Source organism: Vombatus ursinus, unplaced genomic scaffold (genome assembly GCF_900497805.2).
Source record: "Vombatus ursinus unplaced genomic scaffold, bare-nosed wombat genome assembly UNPS02014773.1, whole genome shotgun sequence".
Lineage (NCBI taxonomy): Eukaryota > Metazoa > Chordata > Mammalia > Diprotodontia > Vombatidae > Vombatus > Vombatus ursinus.
In genome coordinates this window covers 26426471-26452326 of record NW_020954551.1, presented here as the reverse complement: position 1 = coordinate 26452326, position 25856 = coordinate 26426471, and the positions used below count along the sequence as shown (strand labels likewise).

The 25856-nt window shown below is 39.1% G+C and overlaps 1 protein-coding gene across 1 annotated transcript in view; it reads right to left on the bottom strand.

Annotated features, from left to right (window-relative positions):
* Nucleotides 1-25856, bottom strand: part of CNTN4 (contactin 4) — a 366552-nt gene that overhangs the window by 16809 nt on the left and 323887 nt on the right. The window contains exons 11-16 of the mRNA XM_027863966.1: nt 22435-22610; nt 14650-14767; nt 10302-10460; nt 7291-7440; nt 5549-5619; nt 1720-1954 (exon numbers count right to left, since the gene is read on the bottom strand). Of these exons, the coding sequence (XP_027719767.1) occupies nt 1720-1954; nt 5549-5619; nt 7291-7440; nt 10302-10460; nt 14650-14767; nt 22435-22610 (909 nt within the window). The remainder of the gene's footprint in view (nt 1-1719; nt 1955-5548; nt 5620-7290; nt 7441-10301; nt 10461-14649; nt 14768-22434; nt 22611-25856) is intronic.

Here is a 25856-nt window from a genome sequence, read left to right as displayed (position 1 = left end):
GCTTGGGTGGGGGGCATATCCCTTTGTCTAGATTGCCCTAACTGGAGTTGGTCAGGGTGGAGAGGACTAAGAGTGACATAATCAGAGTCATATACCTAGCCCCTCACTATAATAGGTCAATCTTTCATTATAATATTCACTTTCTCATTAATTGTTTACCAGTCACAGTTGATTTCTGCTTGTTGGGAACACCCACTCTTCCAAGGGTATATAAACGTCAAGGGGTCTTTGATTTATAAGAGAAAGCCAAATGTCTATCCTTTTATTATTTGCTAACCATAAAATGATTACCCAGAAATTATGTCTACTGGGCTTTTCATACATCACAGTTTCCTGTGATGGGCCTTTCTATACATGCAGCACTGATCTAGATGGGTAGGCCAAAAGCATTTGGGATGTCCATCTCTGAGCAGTTATGTACAATTGTTCAAGGGCAAATAGATATCTTTGTGGATGGAATTTTTTATTGAACATATGCATTTGATTCAATGGTACTAATTCCATTGATTATATGGATCTAGACGTTAAGCTCAAGCACCATGTTTATCAATTCCCTTTCAAAAGAGTGGTCCTGGTAGATGCTACCAACCCTGCTAAGCAGTTCAAGCCTCGAGGGGTTTTTAACCTCACATTTATGGATAGATTTCAGGGGTCTATGAACTCAGACGAGGGAAAATTTGCATCTTTATTTCAATATAAGTATTTTTATTTGTAATTCCATAGATTTTATTTTATTCATTGGAAAACATGATTCTGAAAATGGGTCCATAGTCTTTACCAGACTCCCAAAAGGTACATAACACAAGAAAGGTTAAGAATAACCACTCTAGACCATCATAATAAAAACCAGAGGTAAGCATAGCACAGTGGATAGAATGCTGGACTCGCAATCATCAGTGTAAAGAATCTTTATGAGGAACTTCCCCTTCCAGTGTATCTTATAGAGGTACCTAATGGACACTGAGAGGTGAAATGACTTGCCCAGGCTCACAAAATCAGTATAAGTCAGAAGCATAACTTGGATCTAGATATTTCCAGCTCTATGGCCAGCTCCCTAACCATTAAACCACACTGCCACTATGGAGCCTAACTCCCGGTTTTTCAGGTGTAAACATTTGGGACATTTTTACTAATGCTGGATCAATGCTTTTTTTCCCTTTCAAAAATTTTTGGGGAGTTACAATGATGTCAGGTCTTTCAACATAGCGTTCATTACTCTATACTAAATGATAGGAATAAAGACTGGTTTTGTGATTTAATTAGCATAGGAAGTCCCAGGTGAGGAAACTCCTTCTACCAATATAGGTCAGCACCTCTTCAATTTACAGTCTTGGAAAGCTTCCCAAGGCACTGAAAGGTTAAGTGGATCATCCAGGGTAACACATCCACTATGTGTCATGGTCAAGACTAGAAGCCAGATCTTCATAGCTTCAAGGTCAGGCATATACTCTTTCCACTATTCCATATCTCTCTTATGCTACATGAATCTAAGTTAAATTCCTTTGAAACTATCAATTACGTTCACATGTATACTAAGTAAAATCATGTAATTTGGGGGGCTATCATAGGATTTAATCACTTCTGTCTTATCTTAAAAATGCAATGCAAAGTCTTTCGTAGCTGTGAAGAAAAGAGCAAAAATCAGGATCACACATCAATCATCAAACATTAAGACAGTGACCAGAGAAGAAAAGAACTTGGCCACACTAAACCCCATACCTTCTTCCGCAGAATACACCACTGTGACTGGACTGAAAGAGCCTTCTCCTTTGTTGTTGTAGACTCCCACTTTCACTTCATAGGGGGAGAATGGAGGCAGGCTCTCATTCCTGAACACATATCTGGAGGCATCTGCAGAAGCCAACACTGTCTGCATCCAGCTCACTTTGCCAAAGGGTCGAAATGCTACCACATACCCAAAACCTCCTCCATTTTGTAATTCTTCAGGGACAGTCTGGTGAAGAAGAGAGTGGGTATTCAGAATTAGCAAGGATCTTTTGGGATGCTAAGTCATTTCTCCTTTTCCGTGAATTTTTTTAGAGGGAACGGCAGAGATTCTTCCCTCACCTTTTTAATGTTACTATTATTACAATGATTAGTACCTATGTTATCACTCTTAGTAACATACAGTGGTATGTTGTTAATATGTTATAAATGGTTTAATGTCTGCTAAGTTCTAATAATAGTAATATATACTATATGTTAGTATGTAATTATATTATATATGCACCATGCATAACTAATAATAAAATAAAATCAATATAGTATATTATAATATATAATATAATTATAATATACTATAGTATGTTAACATGATTGTATTATAAGTTATATATACATATAGCATATTATAATAATATACTATTATATTCTATATAATATAGTTGATAATATAATATATAGCATAGAATATATTATAGAATATTATTATAATATTATAATGTAATAATATACTATAGAATATAAACATGTTTATATATATTTGTCTAATACATAAAGCTTATTTTAATAACATATTTTATTACTATATACTATAGTACATTATTAAGAGTAATAATCATTATTACTATTATTACTAGCATATTACTATTACTAATGGCTAGGTATATTACTATGACTATATCACTATTAGTATTATTATGAATACTATATTGCTATTGACTATATATTGTTAATATATTATTAACAGTAATAATATGCACTAATACATTATTACAATTATTTGTATCTAATAGACATATAGTAATTTAAGATTTAGAAAGTATTTTTCTCACAACTGTGTGTTAGAGACATTGTGGTACAGTAGGAAGAATGATTAAGTTGGAATCAGGGGTCCTGGGTTCAAATCTAATCTTAATCACTTGCTATCTGTGTGATTCTGAGTATTTAACCTCTCTGGGTCTTTGTTTCTTTTTTCTGTAAAAATAGGGGGTCAGAGTAGATGACTTTTAAAGTCCCTTTCAGCTTTTAAGCCATGATATACAATTCTATGATCTATGATCTAGGTGGATTATCTCCACTTTGTTGTTGTTCTTCCTTGTTTTCAAAGAGGACCAATTGAGTGAACTGGATTTAAGTAAGGCAAAGCTGCACAAAGTCAGCCTCATTTTCTCCTCCAGAGTCATCTAAGTCCAGTGGCAGGACATAAGTCAAGATGACTGATAATGGCCCAGGCTGCAGTGGGTGACTTTGGTCTTTCTAAATTAAGATCTTTCCCAGGTCTCAGTTTGTCTGAGGCAACACCCATTCAATGACTAAGCACTAGGTAAGAACTGAAACAAAAGATAACCTAGTTCACATCACAAAAGTATCGATCTGGGAGGAGAAGACCCTCATAGTTTCTGGCCAGAACAGAAAACAATTTCTATTTACAATCATTCTAAGCCATCGATACCTAAACAATGAGCTATGGAGGCTTGGGCTGGGGGTTAATTATTGGCCACTCAATGAAAACCACAGTGATTTGGATTTAAAGGCTAGTCAGATAGTTCCATTTGAATCACAATAGAATTTTTAAAGCCTTTTTTTCAGAGTTATATTTTAAGAAATCATAAATGAAAACCGTAGGACAAAAAGTAAATTGTCCCAGTTTTTCGGGAAAAACAAACAAACCTTTAAAAATTCTAGCCCACAAGCCCCCCCAAGTATCTTACAAAATGTAAGTGACCAAAAATTATATTATGGCCACATGTATATTATTATCCCACATGTAAGAGGATGGTGCCCCAAGTGGAGAGAGGGACCACATGTGGCAAGGAAAAGGGGAGGAAGAGGGATGAGGAAGAGGGAGGAGAATGAGAAGAATGAGGAGGAAGTGAGGAAGAGGAGGAGAAGGAGGAAGAAGAAGAAGTAGAAGTAGAAGAAGCAGAAGAAGCAGAGGAAGAAGAGGAAGAAGAAAGAAGAAGAAGAAGAAATAACAGAATTCCCCAACTTGAATTGGCAGGTTGGGTTCCCAGAGGGCAGCTGCTACTGCTACTCATAGATAACATGGCAATGTCATATAAAATATTCTCCTAAAAATCTGGTTCCCTCCTTCCCACAAATCTGCACATTGATGGGAAGACTAAGCTTAAACTCAGACCATAATAGTAGTGAGGCACACGACAAAGAGAAAAAGACTTCCAGAAGCATGAGATAACTGAGGTTCAGGGTGTTAAGTGACTTGCCAATCATCACACAACTAGTTTGTGTCAGAACTAGAACTCAAACCAAGGTTTTCTGACAACAAAAAAGTGTACAATACTACCTCTGTCAACATGAGTAGGAAAGAAGAGAGAATTGGCAATGGAAGGGACCTTGGAGACCATCAAGTCATTTTACATATGTGGAAACAGACTTCACTTTCATTATTATAAAAAAGAAAAGAAAAAGAAAAGAAAAAAAAAGGTTTGGACTAGAGACCTCACTGAATCGTATGTCCTAAAGAGTCCTCAAATTTGCATAGAAATTCAGTGACCACGCCACAAGTAGAAAATAGTGAGCCTTCTGACTTCTTTTTCAGGGCTCATTCCACTAGACAGCACTGGGCATAAATTTGAATGCATATTTTCTTAAGATCCTTTTCAAATTCTTGGTACCTTTGGGGCTGACCACCACTTGACCATATAGCACATATCTTCCCTCAGCATGCATTAGATACCAAATGTCCAACAGACTCAGAAAACACTCTGATAAAGAGAATCCTGACCTATAGCATTCATTGATTGGGGAATCTGACGTGAAAATTATCTGGGAAGTTTCTGGTGCTTTGATGGGTGGGCCAAATATTCATATTTTCACCCAAGAGCTTTGGGTGAAAAAGCAAGACAGCTTCCATTCTGTTGTTGCAACTAAAGAACCCCTTGATTTAATGTAAACCAGAGAGTAACTGGCTTCTCAGTTCTTAGGGCTGGTTTTCAACTCAGTAGTTGAAGCATGTGGCTAGAGGGTGAATGATTTCTATGGCTGCTAATGGTTCTGTCCCATTGGATAAATGGAGGATTTTAATTTCTGGGGCTGTTGTCTGGAATCCTTCAATGGCATTGAAAACCCTTTAGAAAGCCCTCCTAAAAATCAATTTTTAATAAATTGGTGACTAACTTTCCTCCAGGTTTCTTAAAACATTCCCTCATAACTGATGGCTGGGGCAGCATTAAATTTTCCAATAGCAAATGGCTAGGAAATCATGACAGTATGCCAGATCTATTGCTCACCTTCATTCTAATTCAATTTATCACACAGCAATTCAAGAAGAAAAGAAAAAAAAATGATTTTCTCAACACCAGTCTCCGTTAATATTTTTCACTTGCATTTCTCCCCCCTTACTTTTGTGGTTGTTTTTTTCATGATGAATCGTATTAAAAGACTTGCTTTGACACTTGCTTAGGCAGGGGCAGTCTTTTTGCACCGACCCTTAGTGATATGTCAGGGAAACTGAGCCCCTCAAGTGCCCTTTCAGCTGCCTGGCAGAGAGGGGATGGGAACTTTACGGCGATGATTTGCAAAGAGAAAAATAATACAACAGCTCCAATAATTAATTCATGTTCCCTTCGCCCTGTGATTTATTTACCTCCCAGGTTATGACCAGCTCAGATTTGCTGCCTCCACCTCCACTGACGTTAGCTGGGGTGACTTCGGGGACTGTGCAGAAGACAAAAAACAAATTAGGTCATGGGGAAAAGACAACTGAGTTCCATGAAGGTCAGCCAGTTTATGTGACTCACTTTAAATAGTTACTATGACACATAGGGGCAGTGATGGCAACTCCTTGAACTTCCACTGCAGAGACCAGAGACTGAGTCATCAAAGGAGTGGTTTTGGGCCACCATTAGAAAGCGAAATGTGCCAGTGAAATTGCTGTTAATTACCTGTTTCCAATTCGACACGGTACAGATGTTTGTTTGGTATGTCTGGTTGAAAATTCACTGATGTCTCAAAAGCCTGAGTGGTTCCATGTGATGAGGAAAGGACTGAGATTCAGATTCTAATTAAGTAGTTAAGCATTTATTAAGCACTACTCAGCGCTGCTGGAGATTTACAGAACAAATGAAAAATAGAGACCCTGCCCTCAAGGAGCTTACACTCTAGATGGGGTGATGGGACATATATAAATACCCGTAACATGAGATCCATCGCAAAACAGCACCAATGAGGTCAGAATGCTACAATACAGACTAAATGTGTAAATGCAGCAAGGTTCCATAGTACAGGAGTAATCAGAGTTGGGGTGGGATTAACCAGGGAAGACTTCCTGAAGAAGGTGAGTTTTGAGCCAGGTCTTGAAGGATGTGATGGGCAGGGGTTGACCACTGGCTCACTGGGTTTAATCTCTTTGGACCCCCGTTTTCTCTGTAAAAGAGGGGAGATGATACTGGTTTCCTCTTCCTCAGGATTATTGGGAGGAATCAATAATACTAATAAATAAAAATTCAAAGTCAACACTGTAAAAAATAACGAGCATGTGACAAGAAGATGATTCTGTTAAATGAATGAATAAAACCAGGATTTAAATAAATCTGGTCCCTGATTTGGTGGGGAGAGCTGTACATTCCCAACTGGACAATGCTAATGAAAGACCTTGACATGATTCTATAAGCACATACACAGTCCGCGGTCTTGAGCTCTTAGGTCTTGGCTCTAAGACCCATGCATGGGCACATAGCTCAACAAGAAGTTACTCATAGAGGAAAAATAATGGAACTATTCCTTTCTTTTCTGCTCACCCTGTGCTTCCTTGACCTCTCAGGACTGGCCCCATGAACCAGGGCTGCCTCAAGCTGAAAGCTGGATGTGAGCACATAGAGAGCTAGGCTGAACTGCTGACTGAATTGACAGGATGTTTTGATGCCTGGTTCCCTGGGAGTAGCTTATGCACTAAGAAAATGTCAGTGGAAAAAAAAAAATATCTGTAGAGTTGTTATTCTGTGGCATTAGGGATTGTGAGGAGATGACCTTATTTGGAATAGATTTTTTTTTCCACCCTATTAGAAGAATGTTTGAGGCTAGAGTACAGGTGAAGAAAAGAGTCAGTGCTTCTGGGAGGAAGGCCAATAACAATGCATCTACAAACGTAGCCATGTGATGGTGTCTAGTGAAGCATGGGAATAGAATACTTGCTTTGAGACCTCATTTGCTCTGCTCAGCTGCTTCCTGAGTAGCTGGCTTTCTGTCCATTACAATCTCTCAAAGGAAGGGTGAGCTAACACTGTGCCTCATTATAGACTAAATGTATAGAAAATTAAATACCTTTCCCCCAGAAAATAGCCTAAGAACACGAGAAACACGAGGTTAGGAATTCTGGGCACTACTCACGGGCTTCCTCAGTTCTTCGTTTCTCTGAAGGTCGGCTTGGTTCCCCAATTCCAATGGTGTTGGCCGCAACGACGCGGAATTCGTATTCAACCCAAGGGTTCAGGCCCACCACAGTAGCAGTGAATGTCCTCCCATCAATGAGTTCTGGGACTGAAAGAAAGCACAGATGGGTAATTTTTCATTAATTTCTTTGGTAATGGAGAGGAATGTGGTAGGCAGGAGTGGCATGGCATGAGAAACAAGGAATTGTGCAGGAGAATTAGTGTAAAAGATGTCATAAAGGAAACATGAGTGAAAAGGGAGGGATTGGTTAGGTGGTAAGAATCAGAAATAACCTGAGAGGTGACTAGTGTGTCCTACTGGTATTGTCCTAAGGTGAAGAGAATGTGATGATGCTCTTCAGAAAACTGAGCAGACCTTCTCTCTGGTAAAGTTATTGGTAGACATCAGCAAGAGTCACCTAGGTTAGGCAGGAGGGTATGGGTTGGGATTGGCATCATCAGAGGGAATGTCCCTATCTATGAGATCACAGACCTCTGTCAAGCACTGTATGAGACAGCACCCACTAAATCACAACACTGGAATGCTGATTTATCCAGTTTCCAAGTATGTTAATGGGATGGCTACATTATTCAAGACAGCCAAATGGATTATGGTGGAATGGTATGAAGAGAATCTGAGGATGGGTTTTGGTTGTGATACTTATTACCTGTATGACCCTGGGCAAGTCATTTAATTTCTTTTAGCCTCAGTTTCCTCATCTGTCAAATGCGGATAATGATACTTACACACTCTATCTCAGAGTTGTCTGTTATATAAATGTCACAGACTTTAAAGTTTGATGGTATGGATCATCACAATGGTCACTGGAGGTAGATTAATGATACTACTTTACTTTTATAGCACTTTGCATTTAAAAAAATTTTTTTCATATACATGAATATGCACTGTGGTCTAGTGGGAGTTCAAATCCTTCCTCTAATAGTCACACCTCATTAATATCCTCAGTTACTTCAGTTCCTTTGACTGCAGGGCTGGAGGGTGGAGTATAAAAGTCTCCCAAAGTCTCATTTTAAAGAGGGTTCAGAAGTATAGCCAACTCTTCATTTTTCACCAGCTGTGCTGCCTAGTTTTGACTATGATACTGAATGGTTTAGACTCTACCATGATCCTGTTCCTTTACTGGGTACCCTTCATCCCCTCCCCAGCTTTTCAGTTTCCTTTTGTGTGCTGTTTTCTCCGATTGTAATAATAATAGCTGATATTTATATAAAGCTTACTATGTGCCAAGGATTAGACTCCTGGAAGGCAGGGACTCATTATCTTTTTCTTATTTGCATTCCCAGCATTTAGTACAGTGCCTAGCACTTAAGAAGTGCTTAATCAGGGTTTATTGCCTATTATTAAATCATATACTTGCTAGCTGTGGAACCCAGGACAAATTCCATAACTTCTCTGTGCCTCAGGTACCCCAAGAACTTGTCTAATAAGTCACAGACTGGCTGAATCTGCATCATTGGGTAGAATTTTCCACAATGACTAAATGTGTTTCACATACATTATCTCAGATGAAATTTGTATGAGTCTTTTGATGGAGGCAGATTAGAGTTTGTCCTTCCTATTTCACAAAGGTGGAAACTGATGGACAAACAAATTAGGTGTTTTGCCAAAAGATAGGACCAAGACTAGAAGTTAGCTCTGACTCCCAGTTCTATGATGTTTTCATAATAATTACAAAAATAACTCATATTTACACACAGCACTTTAAGATTTGTAGTGCATATACGACAAACAACACTGTGAGGTAGTGGGTGTGTGTCAATAAATATCTATTATTTCCATTTTGGAGATGAGGACATTGAGGCTGAGAGAAGTTAAATGACTTTCTCAAGATCATCACTAGTAAATGTCAGAGCAGGATTCATACATTGATTCTCTTAGTTCCATTATGCTATAATCCATGGACTGTACTGAAGAGTTAACCCTTCCATTAACACACATAGAAACTGAATGACCCAACAATCTACCAATCAGACATCTGAGAAAAACAGTGTTCAAATAAACATAAAGAGCCTGGGCCTGGAAGCCTCCAAAAGACCCACTCCAGCTCATTGATTCAGCCAGTACCTATTGGGTGAAAGCCATCAAAACCACTTTCTTCACTAATTCTCCATATAGTAGAAAGAGTACTGGACCTGGAGTCAGATGATTTGGGCTCAGATTCCAGTCCTGTTGCTTACTACCTTTTGACTGGACAAGCTACTATATCTCTCTAGGCCTGCCTGGATTTTCTCATCTATAAAATGAGAGAGTTGGTTTAGACGGACACTAGGGTCCCATCTACCTCTAAATTTATGATCCCAATGATTCAACTATTCATTTATTTGACTTGCTATATTGATTTTGTGTATACAAAGAAACCTGTTAATTCAGTGAAAGAATGTGTCAATAAAATCTGGTTTTTGTTTGTTTTGATTTTAAACTATGGTTCTGTACCAAAATTTCTCCATTTAGAAAGTGGAGCTATGTTTATACATATATACACACATATACATAGAGGGGGAAAGACATGTATTTCCCAATTTGTCCATTTTATAGATAGAGAAATTTTATCACAGAACCACAGTTTAAAACCAAAACATACATGTGTGTATATATTATGTGTTTTGATTTTAAATATATATCAAACATTTTACACACACACACACACACACACACACACACACACACACATTCCTAGAGTGTTAGAATTGGAAAAAATAAATTAAAGACCATCAAATCTACACCCAGACCATATCTAATCCCATTTTATAAGGAAGAGAACTTAGAAAAAGACATGAAGTGGGCCTTGTTCTAGGTAATGCAACTAGCTATTGAGGGTAAGTGAAAGTGAAATGTCCTTAGCCCTGGACATTAGGCTAGGCTCAGGAGGTCACCTTGTTTAAGGACTGGTTTGCTATCACTTGATCCCCACATACAGATCACTTCCCAATGCTGCTGAACCAAGTTACCTGTACTGACTGCTTGCCAGCCCACGGAAAATGGAGTTCTAGCCTGAATGACATACATCGTGACAGGGCTGTGGTTATCTGCTCCTGGTCTCCAGGACAGCTGGGCTGTAGTATCTGTGATTTCATCGATAGTCACGGTCTCTGGTGGGCCTGGTGGACCTGAGAGAAGAGACAGATAAAAAATGATGAAAATCTCTAAATTGAGGTTCTGGATTGTAGGAGTATGATACATAAAAAACAACCTAAATTAGAAAGGAAGAAAAATTGTCTTAATCATATGATCCCAGAGTCAATTCACCAAGTTAGCAACCTCCCCACTCCAAAATTAATTTATGAATATTTTGTATTTTTTTATGTTTACATGTTGTACTTCCTCCTCTCAGTAGTATGTTAGCTGATGGAGCATTATTTAATTTTGTCTTGATAATCTCCAGTGCTTAACATTATATCTTATACTTTTTTTTTAGGACTTAAGAGTTACATAAACTTTCTCAAGGAAACTCCCCTGTACTGATTCAATTAGCCACCTAATGCACCTCTGTAGTGCTTAGTCTTAGAGACTTTCCTGACGCCACTCTGAGGACAAGTGACTTGCCCAGGGTGACATAGGTAACCTTTATCAAAGGCAGAACTTGAACCCAGGTCTCCTTGGCTCTGAGGATGGTTAATTATCCACTGGATACATTGCCTCTGTATCTTGAACATAGGGCTGGGAATTGGATCTGCGATTTCTTGGGCATAAGGAACAATCGGGTAAGGAAACTCCTTCTACGATTGTAGGCTGGCACCTTCTCCACAGCTTACAGAGCTGCCTAGAATGAAAGGTGGTGTTGAATGATCTTTCCAGGGTCACAGAGTCAATGTGTGTCAGAAGCAGGATGTGAAATGAGGTTTTCCTGGCATTAAGGATGGCCTTCCATCCATGACACCATGCTGCCATTCTTGCCATGCCTTGCACAAAGGAGTGCTTAATAAACACTAGTTGAATTGGAAACAAAACAAAATAAAGCAGAACCCCAACAGTCATGGAGTGTTCTTTGCCCTCTCATTGCATTAATATTACAGAAATAACAGCTATAATTGGGGTGTGTGTGTGTGTGTGTATGTTTGTGTGTGTGTGTGAGCGCACATGTGACTATGTGTCTATTCAGTTTTCAATAACCTTGAGACAAGACCCTCATTTACACAGTGCCTGCAGGTCAACCTGTATTTTTAAACTTATCAGCATAGAGCTCATTATTTCTGCCTATACCCTTAGTCCATTTAAAAGAAGAAAATCAGAATTCAAACAATGGTCCAGAAATATTGAAACATCAGAGAAGCTCTATCCCTGTGGGCAGGCCAACATAAAATACATCCCAGGCCAGAATCTGAACTAATGTGCAACCTAAGAATCTCTTACAGGCAATGAAAATTATTTCTAATAAGCCACAGGTGTGTGCCTCAGGAGGCCAGGGGATTGTGAGAGGCTCTTATCCTACCATTCTTGAATCCATAATCTCTGAATGAGGATAAAAGCCTCTCTAGGTCCTTCCTAATCCCTGCACTGCTGAAATGCCACTGGGCTGGGTCATTTGGGCGGGTAAAAACTGATACTTAACAAGGTCACAAAGAGTTTAATGGAGATTCCCAGGAACCAGACTTTGCCTAGGATGGACCCTCACATTCTTTATCTGGTATTCTGGATTTAACTTCCTTAAAAATAAAATGAAATGAACCAGAAAGCCATTTGACTAAAGCCCAGGTGAAACACAAATTACTCTCCTCCTCTCTCTGCCCTGTTGGAGTCTAACCTCAGGCTGATTCATTTTCCACTGTGGCATTTGAGAATGTCTTTCTCACATCACTGAGATGGGGGCTGTGGTCACCTCAGCTTCCTGAGACCCTTATTACAGAGATAAACCCTAGTTGTCGACCGTGCTTTTCTATCCTCCGCTCCCCTTCTTTTCTTTACAGATTGGGCTGCAGTGGCCTTTAAAAAGCTGAGAATCACAAACAGAAAATTGCTCTACTCCCAGGCCCTGAAAGGAGTAAATCAATAGACACACAGGAGCATACAGAGGAGATGGAAAGCTATCAAGCCAGAAGGTCTGGGGTTGGCTGTTTAGAGGAGAAGCCCTCCCTACTTCTCCTTACATACTGGTGGCTTAGGGTTTTTCAAAAAGTGAAGTTTATGTCCTTGCTACTGGTTTGCTAACTTCGTTTTGGGGAAGTTACATCATTTGTGTTCTCATAAGAGCCCTCTTTTGAAATTTTGGGTGCACCTGTTTATCCTTCAGACTAAACAGTAACTTGGTCTCAGAGCCTTCGAGGGAAGCGTGAACTCTGACCTCCAAACCTGTGGGATCCTTAGGAGAGGTCTTGCAGAGTTTGCTGCTTCCCAAGGTCCCCCCTACCATTATGGCTGCCATATGTCATGGTATAGCTATCAAGTTTCACTGGAGTGGACCTCAGTCCCCTCCGGGGGGGTGGGGGGGAGGATCTTAAGGTGTGTATGTGTGACCATTCCTTTGGCAGTCTGGTGAAGCTTATGGAACCCTTCTCACAAAATACTTTTAAATGAATAAAATAAAAAATAGAATTACAAAGGAAATTACAAATACGATCATCAAAATTATTTTTAAAAAAGTTCATAGATCCTAGGGGAAGAAACCCTGATGGATTCCACCTACGCAAAAAAGATGGGAAGATCGAACTATCTGAGGAAAATAAAATGTGAGATTATGGGTGGTTTAAAAAATAAATGCGTGGTAATTTATTGGGCTTATTCACTGATTAAATTTTCTTTTAGACTAGTACTTGCAAATTCCTCTTGGTATTTAATGTTATTTTCTGTGAAATGAGGTAGATGATATTATTTAAGAACATCAAGTATTACTAATTTAAAGATTTAATAGTCTAATTTATTGGTGTTTTAGCTGCTGATCTGAACATTATCCTAATTAAAGAGAGGATTAATTTTTGGTGGCAGGATTCTTTTATCTCTGAGGGGAGAATAGACAAACCATAGTGGTTTGCTTAGAAACAAATGAACAGTAATCATTTTCTATATTCAGACCAAGGACAAATTAGTGGCTTTTCCTAGATCAGATCTCACTGATCATGCTTGCTCCTACTAAATTGTGTGGTGCAAAGAGATGATATTTGCTGCCATTAGAAAGGTTTTATAAATGTAAACACCTTGAGGGCAGGAGCTATTTAGTTTTTTGTCCCTATATTCCTAAAACTTCGAACAGGTCCAACTGAATCCATTAATTTGGGGGGAATGTGGCCTTGATCAAACTTCTACCTGGTCACATGCCTCAGTATATAAATATATTACCCCCTGCCCTCTCTTACTGCTCATCTCTCTGTCTCTATGTCTGATCACTTTTCACTCCTCCCTCCCACTATGTATATATAATGGACTGTTCCCTTGATCTCCAAGATGGAGTTATAGTTCTTGGAGGTATACAGTTGGACTAAAGAAGGCTTCATTCTAGAAGCTTTTGATAGATCTATTTCTGGTATGATGTGGTTTCACTGTAATTTTGTCTTAAATTTGTTTGACCAAAAGGAAAAAAAAATCAGTTTGCACGATCAATTCAGGCATTTGGCATTAATTTGGCATTTACAGTTTATTTTGGCTCAATTCCTTCCTGGTTGGTTCAGTTGCTACCTTTTCCCAAGCTATTGTTGCCAAGCTCTAAGAGAATCCAGAAAATGTCGCACGTGGCACCTAGAATCCTACACCCTTTCCTTGTTGATTTTCATATCTGGTTCTCCAATCCAAGTAGACTAGGTCTTAACCCATCCCAAAGCCATTTTAAGAAAACTGGAGAAACTCTTGCCAGCTGTGGAAAAAGTGGTGCCTAAGCAGGATGAAGCAATTCATTTAACTTCCCCCAAACTAGATGCATTTAATCCAAGGTACTGCTGGGCTAGTGGCCTAGAGCTCTAACTTGTTTGGGCCCAAATGAGGTATCCAAGCACACTGCTTGATATCTCCAGCATCACTCCATTTGTTTTTGTTAATCCAAAGTTGCCTAGGAAGGTAATATTAACTCCACCAGCTTGATTCAGTGTACGCACAGGAACTGTTTTCATTGGGAGAAAAATCTAATGAATAGCTCATGGCAATTTATGACAATACCATAACAAGAACAGAAATGCCACCTCCCTCCAAATACCTAAACATTTTTTGCATGCTGCTTTGTACTGTTTTAAATCTCTGTTACATAGGGCTTCCTAGTTTACCATTCACAGTAATTATAAACCATTGGGATTTTAATGGATAGCTATGAAAACCCACACTGGAACTGATATTGTAAAAAAAAATATATTTTTAGGACATTAAAAATCTAAATACCTCTTACAATCAGGTCTGCAGTTGCTGATATCTTGTCCACACTTGTTTGTACCATGCAGACATATTTCCCAGCATGCTTCAGCTGGATACTTCGGATCATCAAATCACCAGCTGAATCCTGCTGATAAAGTAGAGAAAAGTGGCTACAATTACTTTTTAATGAGCTCTAAATATCATTATCACATGAAGGACACTGTGACTAATGGATTTATTTTACACTGGCTGATGAAAACATTAGTAATGCAAGCTATGGCCTATTAAAAATATGTGAGCCTGCCTGGGAGATAAGAGCACTAACATTTCCAAAATGCAACTTCGAAGAGACCCGAGGAATCTGATTTGGGTCACTTAAACAGTTTGCCATTTGCAAGTGACTCATCTAAACTTACATCAAGGGCAGCTCTGTCTAAACCCCGTCTATTTCTCCATCCATCCACAATTTATAGACTTCATTGATATTCTCATATCTTCCCGGCTATTCACATTTATTTGGAAAAGGGAAATGAACCCAAATTTGGAGACATCAGCATTTCACTGCACAGATTTCTGTCTTATAGCCAGTGTTCTGATTGCTTATAATTTTGTATTGAAAGCTTATGAGAGCCCCGTTCTCAGAGGAAAATCTTACATCCCCTAATGTGGAATGGGGCTAATTTGTTTTCCAAATGCCAAATGCATGTTTGATTAGCAGATGAATAGGCTTAATTACATCACTGCATGTATGTCTATGTTGTTCAGAAATATTGCTATACCATTCACTAGTGGTAGGCTCTTAATAAGTTGAAAGGGATACCTCCTTGGGAGGCTGAGGATTGTGGCACTTTAATTGAGGAATGCTGCTAAACCTTGAAGTTTGGTTTATATTGAATAATTGAATAATTGAAAACATCTGCCATGGACATGAAATACTTTGATAGTACAGATACTGAAGTCATGCTTTCTTCTCATCAATTCAAGAGTTAACAGTCTCTCGGAATCCCTCTCCTCCGTGACTGAGTTTTCATGAATAAGAGAAGGCAGAAGCCAGCAGAGATGTTGGGATTTACCATCTCATCAGAGTTTTCCAGGAGGATCAGATCCTCCATGTCCCCCATTTTTATTGGGAATGGACATGATTCTTTTGCTTCCTTCCTTTCAGTTTGTTTCATCACATTCACCTCTACCAGGAGCAATTAAAAGAGGTGAGACCTTCCTTTGTGACAACCAGGAAGGGGATTAAACCCATGCTAAATTATGTCCAAGTGGGCAAGTTAAATGATACAGATTCCAATCCATGGAGAATGGGGCTGAGTTTTCACACAGAAGCAAATTTTCCACTTGTACTTGGGGGAAAGGCTTAAAAGAGATTTCTGTAATGGCCTCCCAGATCAGAGATTTCTCCTTTGTCCTGGATGTTGGGGCTGCAAGTACAGGTTCTGATAGTTGGCTTTAAGTGAAGTGGGGGAATTGTACCCAGGTAGGGGCTTGGGGAGTATTTCTCAATAGTTCTAAGGTAGGGAGATGGCATGTCATAATGGTTCCAGTTGGTCTTGGAATCAGGAATAGGAGTTCAAATCTTACTTCTGACACATAGGGACTCTGTGACTCTTAGCAAGTTACAGCTTCTAGATGCTCCCCCCCCCACAGAAGCTCTTTAAGACTATAACTTGCAGATCTACAGGAGTGTTTTCACAGGCAGTTCCCTACCCCAACCAGTCAAATACCAGCAGTCCTCCGTGAAATGCAAAGTACATAGAGTTAATATGTGAACTCATGCAATAAAACTTAACCCTAATTAAATCAGGTCCTGCCCAGAAAAAAAAGTCCTAAGGAAAATGTTAACACCAACATTTTCATTAGATTAATTGTGCTAAATAAAGAGCTGTGAGCTCCATGAGGCTACCCAGATAGTAGATACCGGAAGGGCAAGAGAGAAACTGATGACTATCAATGGTGAAAGCCACCATCAGGGAGCTGGGCCTCCTAGGGCTGTCTTCCTAGACTAGGAGTGAATGTTTTAGTCCTAGTTCTGTTCAGGGAATCATCCTCCATCATCATCATCATCTAGAATTAGGTAGAGTTGTCATGCTATCCAAGACTAGAATGTCATCTCGTGTCCATTCCTAGTAGAGATGGGAGAGAGAGAGAGGACCTGGTCCCCTGGAAAACTTTCATGAGATGTCCTGTACCTGTCTGGGACTAGAATGTCAGACACCAGACCTCTTACCTCCATGACCCTATCTAGGACCAGAGCCTCAGGCACCAGGGCCCTTACCTCTGTGACCTCACTTAGGGCCAGGACTCTAGAAATGTGCCTTTTACCCTGCTTGAGCCTATCTAGAACATGGGAACTACGGCCACTAAGATCCCATCTAGGAGTAAGACCCTGGACACTGGACCTAGTCTTTGATCAATCCATAAGCATTATTAAATGCTTACTAAATTCCAGACACTGTGATAAGCACTGAGGAAAAGCAGTGGAAAGGAAAAGCAAAATAAGTATTCTCTTTTGAGTTTCATTTTATCGAAATGCATCATCTTCTGCATATCTGGTAGCAGTTGCCCACCGGCTCCTGTTTTCTCCAGGAATTCAGCACCTGGTTCAACATCTTTTTCTTTATCCCCAACTCCAGTTTTCATGCTTAGGGACTGAAATATGAACCCTCAGACACCTTGGCCTTCCAGTTCACCAACATACATAACACATTGCTTACATTTTAATTGCATCTCAGTCATACACCTGGCTAATTATACGTCTGCTCCGTCTATCACACATGACAATTTTTTTTTAAAGAAAAGATGAAATTGCAAAAATGTACTTGGGAAGAAGCTTGGCTATACTCCGGGGAGTGCAGGGGATAGTTCTGTTCCTCTCTGATCCAAAACGGCCATTCCTCTAGGTGACTATAACCTCTTGTCCTTCCATCTCTCTGGGCCTCATTCCTCTTAACTAATTCTTTGCCCTCACAGGGACCTCTACTCAGTCCTGCCATCTCTTCCTTCCTTAGCAATCCTCACTGCTCTGACCTCATTTTTCTTCTTTGCAGGCTTGACCCTAGACCTGTGTACAAATATACCCTATTCCCTGCATCCTATTGACAATCAGGCCTTACCACACCCTACCACGGGTGGGGAACCTACGACCTCGAGGCAACATGTGGCCCTTTAGGTCTTCCAGTGTGGCCCTTTGACTGAATCCAAACTTCCACATCCATATCCAAAGTTTGGATTTAGTCAAAGGGCCATACTTGAGGATCTAGAGGACCACATGTCGCCTTGACTGCAGCTCCCTCACCCCTGTCCTAGCCCCTTGCTATTCTCACCATTGACCTGTTCAGCCCAACTAGCAAAAGCTGCAAAACTGTGCTAACCAGGTCCACTTTGGATCTGCCAGCTAATAAAAATTATAAGGAGCAATGTTAATAAAGCATTTTAGAGTTTGCAAAATGTGTTATGTATATTATCTGCCAATCCTTTTATTCTTCCCCAATTGACTCTATCATATTCCTCACAACTGCTCTGTATTCCTTTTCTCCTCAAACTTTCTCTCTCTCCTCGATTCCACCTCTTAGCATCCTTAGCCTTCTTCAAGGCTCAGCTCCTGTAATAACTTCTTCAGGAAGATTCTCTTGTACCCCTAGTTGTTAGAGAACTCTCTCTTCTCAAATCATGAAGGTTATATTTACCTATTTACATGGTTTCCACCTGGTAGAGCTTAAGTTGCCTAAAAGAAGAAACTCTTTTCCATTTTGTCTTTATATTCTCAGTGCCGCGCTTAGTGCCTGGCATGTCGTAGGTCCTTAGTAAATGCTTACTGGATTATATTGGATGTTATGTTTTGGGAAGGTGGGATTCCACACCAGTTTTAAAGGCAAATTATCTAAACTGGACAAATTGTTCATTTTATTCACCATTTTAATTGTTACAAAGAAAATTACTATATACCAGGGGAATCTATCTTAATAAAAATGCTCCACTCTGTGATTTAAATTATAATCTAGTGATTAAAATTTTTGACCTGCTTTCTATTGTTATAATCAAAACTTGAAAAAAAAATTGAGGTTGAGGTAGACTGTAATAGCAAGAAACAGGAATGACCTATTTTCTTTAAAACCCTTCAGGTCAAACTGACAATGAAATCATCATTCATTCATTCATTCGTTTGTTCATTTGACGAACATTTATTAGGCATGCTTATATGTAAGGTACCATGATAGTATTTAGAGAGGTTATAAAAATACATAAACTAAAACCCTTGCCCTTGAGAAATTCCTAATCTAGTAAGGAAAAAAAAGGATATACACAATTATAATACAAAATAGAATGCTATATCAGGAGATGTGGTCAAAGAGATTTAAAAGAGGGAGAGATCACTTGCAGCTAAGGGAATAAGTGAAAGCTTAAAGGAAGATGTGCTACTTGAGTTGGGACTTGAATGGGTATATTTCAAGAGGCAGAGATGAGTGTAGACCAGCCCGAGAGAAAGGAGTGATGTGAGCAAAGGCATGAAGAGAAAAAGTTTTCGATGTGATAGAGGAATGGCAAAGTAATCCAGTTGGCTTAGAGCACCGCATAGGAAAAGGGGAATAATGTAAGACAAGGCTAGAAAGGTAGGTCTGGGTCATGCTACAGAAATCCTTGACTGCTGGGCTAAAGAGTTTGAATTATGTCTTCTTTCAGCAACGGGAAAGGCAGAGATCATTGAAAGGTTTGAGCCAAAGAGTTTTAAGCGGGATTGTGGTTTATAAAGCTTTCCTTGGCCCAGGAGTGCATGATGATGTGGAGAAGCGACTGGAAGAGGAGAGAACCCAACTAAGAAGTTATTGCCAGCATAGAATTGGACAAAAGTGTTCCTAATTATATCTTTATTTTTTTCTTCATTTGTTGATTTCTCCTTTCTGATACTAGTAATTTCTTCTTCTTAAACAAATTAGTTAATGGTTTGCTCAGGGGAATGCTGGAGCTAGCTTAACTGGCCCCTGAAAATCAATTGTTAAATTTTCAGTGTGAGCATTTACACCTCTGAAATAAACAAATGCTCCCAATCAGGGCTTGATTGCTTGTTTTCTTCATTGTTTAGACTTAAGAAATTGGCGGAGAAAATGTAAATAATGCAGATTAAACTTCAAAGTACCACACATTTTTTTTTCTCAGAGAGTTGGTTGTTAAACATTTGATAGTACATGTCACTTTCTTTTCTTCTTCAAAAATCCAGCTCCTAGTTTTATGTTCATTCATTTTTTTTCTTCCAATTTTGTTAATTTCTTCATTGATTTTGAGGATTTCTATTTTGATGTTTAATTTGGGTTGAGACAATGGGGAATTGAGCTGGGATGAGAATGAAAATTAAGGGCTGGTGCATTAACAGTTTTTTTTTTCCTCTCCCAACTCTGGTCTGATCCATTCCTGTGGGGGCTTATCAGTGCTACCTTCCACCAAATATTTTTTTGTGCAAAGTGCTTTGTAAACCTGAAAGTGCTATATACAGGTAGGTTGTTTTTGTTAGACAAAGATGAAGTAAAATTTTCTGCAAAAATGTGACAGGTCTGGCATAACCAGCATTATTTTCAGCACACTGACTTAGGAAATAAAGAGTTTAAAATGGACTTGACTTGAGGGTAATTTTGCCTGCCATTTACACATTTCCTGCAGTCCTAGAAACATTATTTGTTTCCTCTGTTGCTAATGCTCTTCCATCCCATACTTTCCAGCCTATTTCTTGAAATTTACATCTATTGCTCAGTTTTGCCTGGTTTGCTAACAACTGATGGGGGGGAGGTGGCAATGACAATGTCATATATAGATTACTCCTAAATGAGGTGTAAATGAATGCTCAGCCCTATTAGAAGAGCCTGGCTTAATGCCTAAATTCATCACAATTTATTTTCTTTGGGGAACCATTTTCTATAAAACACAATCTACCTTTTGAGAATGTTTATTGGAAGCCTTGAGTAAGGAAAAGACTTGATTATTAGTACTTCTGCTTAAAATATGTTAAAGTATGAAGAACAATACCTTGGTAAATTCATTAATTTCTCTCAATTTACACTTCCCTGCTCTTTCAAACATCTTTAACCCCCTTTCCTTGCAATTTCCTCAAAAATGTTACAGACGTTTCGCTGGATACTCTCCAATAGAATACAAACCGATACTTTATATTTATAAATTGCTCTACAATTCACCAAGCATTTTCTTCAGAATGATTTCACATTTATTAAGGGTGCATCGTGCCATTACTGTTCCTTCTTTTTTATAGATGAGAGAACCGAGGGTAAGCATTTGCCCAAGGTGGAAGTTACATGACTGGCATAGGAATGATAAAGCGAGATTTGAACCCAGATTTGGGGGATCCAAACCCAGGGCTCTTTCTACTAGGCCCCTCATACACTGTGCTGATGCTATAAGCATTATCTTTAATGACTTCTGGTGGTGCTAATGAACTTACTCAACAACCTAAGTGCATAGAACGAAGCTCCCCATGGGCAGTTTGCTGAATCTGCTGTTCAGTCATTTTTTAGTTGTGTCTGACTCTCTGTGATTCCATTTGGGCTTTTCTTCACAAAGATACTGGAGTGGATTGCTATTTCCTTCTCCAGATCTTTTCATATATGAAGAAACTGAGGCAAACAGGTTGAAGTCACTTGTCCAGGGTCATCCAGTTAGTAAATCTCTGAGGCCAGATTTGAACTGGGGAAGATCAGTCTTTCTGACCAGGCCCGGTACTCTCTCCACTGTGCCACCTAGCTACCCTTGATGAATCTGGTTCTATGATATATTGGTACAGAATGAAGTAAAAGCGGTCCTCATTCCTAGAATGCATCCCTAGAATCCTCTGTATCTCTGATACTTGCAATTCATAACTTCAGTCACGTATCACATCATCTGTGTAGCCTTTCCTGATATTCTCAGCTGTTAGTGTTCTTGCCCTCCTCAAACTGCCTTATATTTAAGGTAAGATATTCACTGGGGACACAGTGTGGGCAGTGGAATGGTTTGAATCCCGTCTCTGACAAATAACTTATATGACTGTAGGCAATTTGGTTAAACCTCTCTGGGCCTCATTTTCTCCATCTATAAAACAAAAAGGTTGTACTAGATGACTTCTAAGGTCCATTGTAGATCTAAATCTATGATCCTTTATTTAATGCTGCCTATTCCCTCCTATCCCCTCTCCCCCACCACAAAGCAATTGAACATAAACTTCTTCAAGGCTGAGCCTATTTCATTTTTACATTTGCATATCCTTAGCTCCTGGCACAGTGGTTTGCTCATAGTAGGTGTTAAACAAATATTTGGTGGAATGAATTTAATTGAATTAGAAATCCTGAAAAATCAAAGGAGAGATTAACAAAATTGAAGAAAAAAATCACTATTGAATTAATAAATAAAACTAGGAGTTTTTTTTTTAAATGCAATAAAATAGACAAGCCATTAGCTAGCTTGATTTAAGAAAAAAAGAAAACCAAATTACTAGCATAAAAAAAGGAAAAAAGTTAAATTCACAATGGGGAAGAAATAAAATATATTATTAGGACCTATTTTGCCCAATAAAACCGACAATCTAGATGAAATGGATATTTACAGAAATATAAATTGCCTAGATTAATAGAACAAAAAATAGAATAAACTTAGTCAAATGCTTAAGAATTTCCTAGAAAAGAGCCTCTCAGCAAAAATCTCAAATATACTTTTTAAAAGAAGCAACAATTTTAATTATCTCTTAAGTTACTTTTAAATTAATATGTGTCACCTTAGGAAATTGGACAGATTTTGGTCTTCCATTGGATGTTTAATATTAATACTTACCCCTCCTACTCTTTCAAAATGGTCACCATCTTTGTCAAAGTCAATCAGGTGTCCATTGAATGACCAAGTAAACACAATGTCCAGTGAGTGGTCATGGGATACTTGGCAAGGCAGGACAATGCTTTCTCCAACAGTAACATCCATACTGGATGGTGGCACCAGAAGGCGTGTTGGATCTGGAAAAACAAAAACAAAAACAAAAACAAAAACAAAAACAAAAACAAAAACAAATAAACCAGAATACTGATGAGATTCTGTGGAGCTCAAGCACCAATGAATATTTCAAATAAGCCATTTTGAGAGGAGGTTAGAAAGTGAAAAGCTTGGATTCTATTTAGTCAGTCATTTTAAACATGAAAAAAAATATTTGTTTATTCATTTATTCAATGCACTTCAACCAATGCTCATGAAGTGCAAAGTACTGTGGGTCCAAGGACACTCCTTGTTTTCAAGGACTTCACATTCTTTTTAGAGGTTTGATATAACATACCAGCTAGTCAGTTAGCCAGTAAACATGAATTAAACACCTACTGTGTGCCAGGCATTGTGCAAGCTTTGAGGATACAAAGAGAGTGGAAAAATAATCCCTGCCCTCAAGGAGTTCCTAGTCTAATGGGGGAGACAACATGTATACAACAATATACAAATTCTATACCGAATATCTTGGAGATAATCACCAGAATTGATTGAGCACTAGCATTAAAGGGGTTTGGGAAAGGCTTCCTATAGAAGGAGAAATTTTAGCTGGCACTTGACAAAAGCCAGAAAAGCCAGAAGGTGGGAATGAGACTGAAGAGAATCCCAGGGACAACCAGTGAAAAATCCCAGGGACAACCAGTGAAAAATCCCAGGGACAACCAGTGAAAAAGCCCAGGGCTAAGGAAGAAGTGTCCTGTTTGGGAAATAGAAAGAAGGTTAGTGTCAATAGATGGCATGTACATAGTTGGGGAGAGGGATTATAAACATGTATAATATGTTGTGTAAAGCAAATACAGAGTGATTTTTTGGTGAGGTGGGTCACTAACAAATGGGAAGGAGGAGGGTCTCAAAAACAAAAATGTATTCAGTGCCTACTAGGGTTAGTGCTAGGTGCTGTGGGAATAATTTTTGGGAGAAAAGTCTGGTCCTCTGAGTTCACCTATGTATTTACAGAGCCTGCTGTTGAGGAAATTCCTGCCTCCAATACAGATCTGCAAATATTCCATTATTTAGTCTTAGGGAGGCTTGTCTGGGGTTCATAGCCAGCATGTGTTAGGGGCCAGACTTAAACCTAGGTCACCCTCTCTTGAGCACTTGACCATAGGTCTATTCTTTAGCTGGTTACTTCTTAAATTGTAGGGGATACAATAATGAGTAAAGCCTGCCTTCAAAGAGCTTGCAGTCTTGTTGTTCATCCTTTGTTTTGAAGAGGACCAATGATATCATGGGTCCATGTCTTGACTTGAGTATGAACTAGATTTAAGTGAGACAGAGTTACACAAAGTCATCAGTCTCACTCTCTCTTCCAGAGTCATTGAAGTCCAGTGGCAAGACAAAAGTAAAGACAATGGGTGAGGGCCTGGGATGCAATGGATGACCTTGGTGTCTTTGATGTCTGACCAAGCTCTGAGAGCTCAACCTGATTTAGTTCATCTGCTGAGACAGTTTTACTGGGTTGTGGCTGCTGTGCATGCTACAGCTTCTTGGAGTCACAAATGAGAGTTGGGTGGCAGATGGACACCAAAGGAGCAGCCCAGAAAAAGGCTTGGCAACTCCCCATGTCAGAGGTATAGTCCTCCTTGAATGCCCCATGCAACCCTTGCAATCTTGTAGAGAACAACCAAATATACTTTGGTTCTTTTGGAAAAATGGAGGTAACGGATAAACAACATGAGAATCTAAGTGTAGGTGCTTTTACTTACTATTGGACGAGCCAAATTGAATATAACATGCATAGGAAAAAGCAGAGGCAGCCTGCCAGTCTCCTTGCAATGGAGTCATGGTGGGCTATATCTCCGGTATGAAATTTCAGGGCATAGGATCACAGGACCCAGAGATGGAAGACACCTTAGAGGTCGCCTAACTTTGTAGAAATCCAGGCTCAAAATTTTAACCAGAAATAAATACAGTCAGGTCATAGGATAACTGATTTAGCACTGGAAGAAGTGTCTAGTCCAAACCTTATTTTAGAGAGGGTCCAGGAAGAACATATCCAAGGTCACACTGATAATATGTGGCAACATTGGGATTGGAAGCCTGGTACTTTGTAGGATATTCTGACTGCAAGCCAGTCATCTTTCCACTGTATTACCCACTGTATCATAACACAAATATTTTACTTATGGGGGAAGAAGGTAGTAAAAAAAATAATACTATTCTAAGTAAAATCTTGAAATAAAAATGACTCTTGCTGATTTCTCTAATACACATATGGTTTCTCCACTCACTGACCAAACATTTCTCAAGTACTTCTGTGTGTAGTAACGTGCTGGGTTTCAGCAGGGATATAAAGGAAGGAAGGGAGAATGTCTGCCTTCAAGGAGCTTACCATCTAGTCAGAAAGCTTAGGCTCAGATGGAGACCAATTCCAAGGTTCTGCATGAGAAAGAAATAGTAGTCTGGCAGAAAAGAGATGGTGAAGGGAAAGCTGGCTTCAGAGAAAAATTATCATAGAGGTGAAGCTGGTCATGGACCATTGTAATAGCAATGAAATCACTACAGCAGACAGTTTGCAAGCAGAGATGATTTCATGCCTATAAAACTGGTTCTACAGACTCTCAGCCAAAGTAAAAAATTGTGAGTGAAAAGTCCAAAATCCAGTGTCAGCTCTTAAAAAAATGCCTTGCCTCCTTGTATCTGGAGGGAGACTGAGGGAGCGATAGGATGCTAGCACCTCCTTCAAACCCAGGGCAATCGGTGCCTGAAACTCACCTCTGCAGCTAACTTTTTTTTTCTTTTTAAATTTATTTATTTTTAGTTTTCAACATTCACTTTCATAAGATTTTGAGTTTTAAATTTTCTCCCCCTCCAACTTCTCTCCCCTGCCCCCGATGGTACACAATCCTATATAGGCTCTACATATACATTCATGTTAAGCATATTTTCCCATTAGTCATGATGTAAAGAACAATTGGGGCTAATGGCAGGAACCACGAGAATGAAGCAACAAAACAAATGATTCCACCATTTTGGAGAGCAATTTGGAACTATGCCCAAAGGGCTATAAAATTGTGCATACCCTTTGACACAGCAATACCACTTCTAGGGCTGTATCCCAAAGAGATCATAAAAGTGATAAAAGGATCCACATGGACAAAAATATTTATAACAGCTGTTTTTGTGGCGGCAAAGAATTGGAAATTGAGGAGATGCTCATCAATTTGGGAATGGCTGAACAAGTTGTGGTATATGAATATAATAGAATACTATTGTGCTGTAAGAAA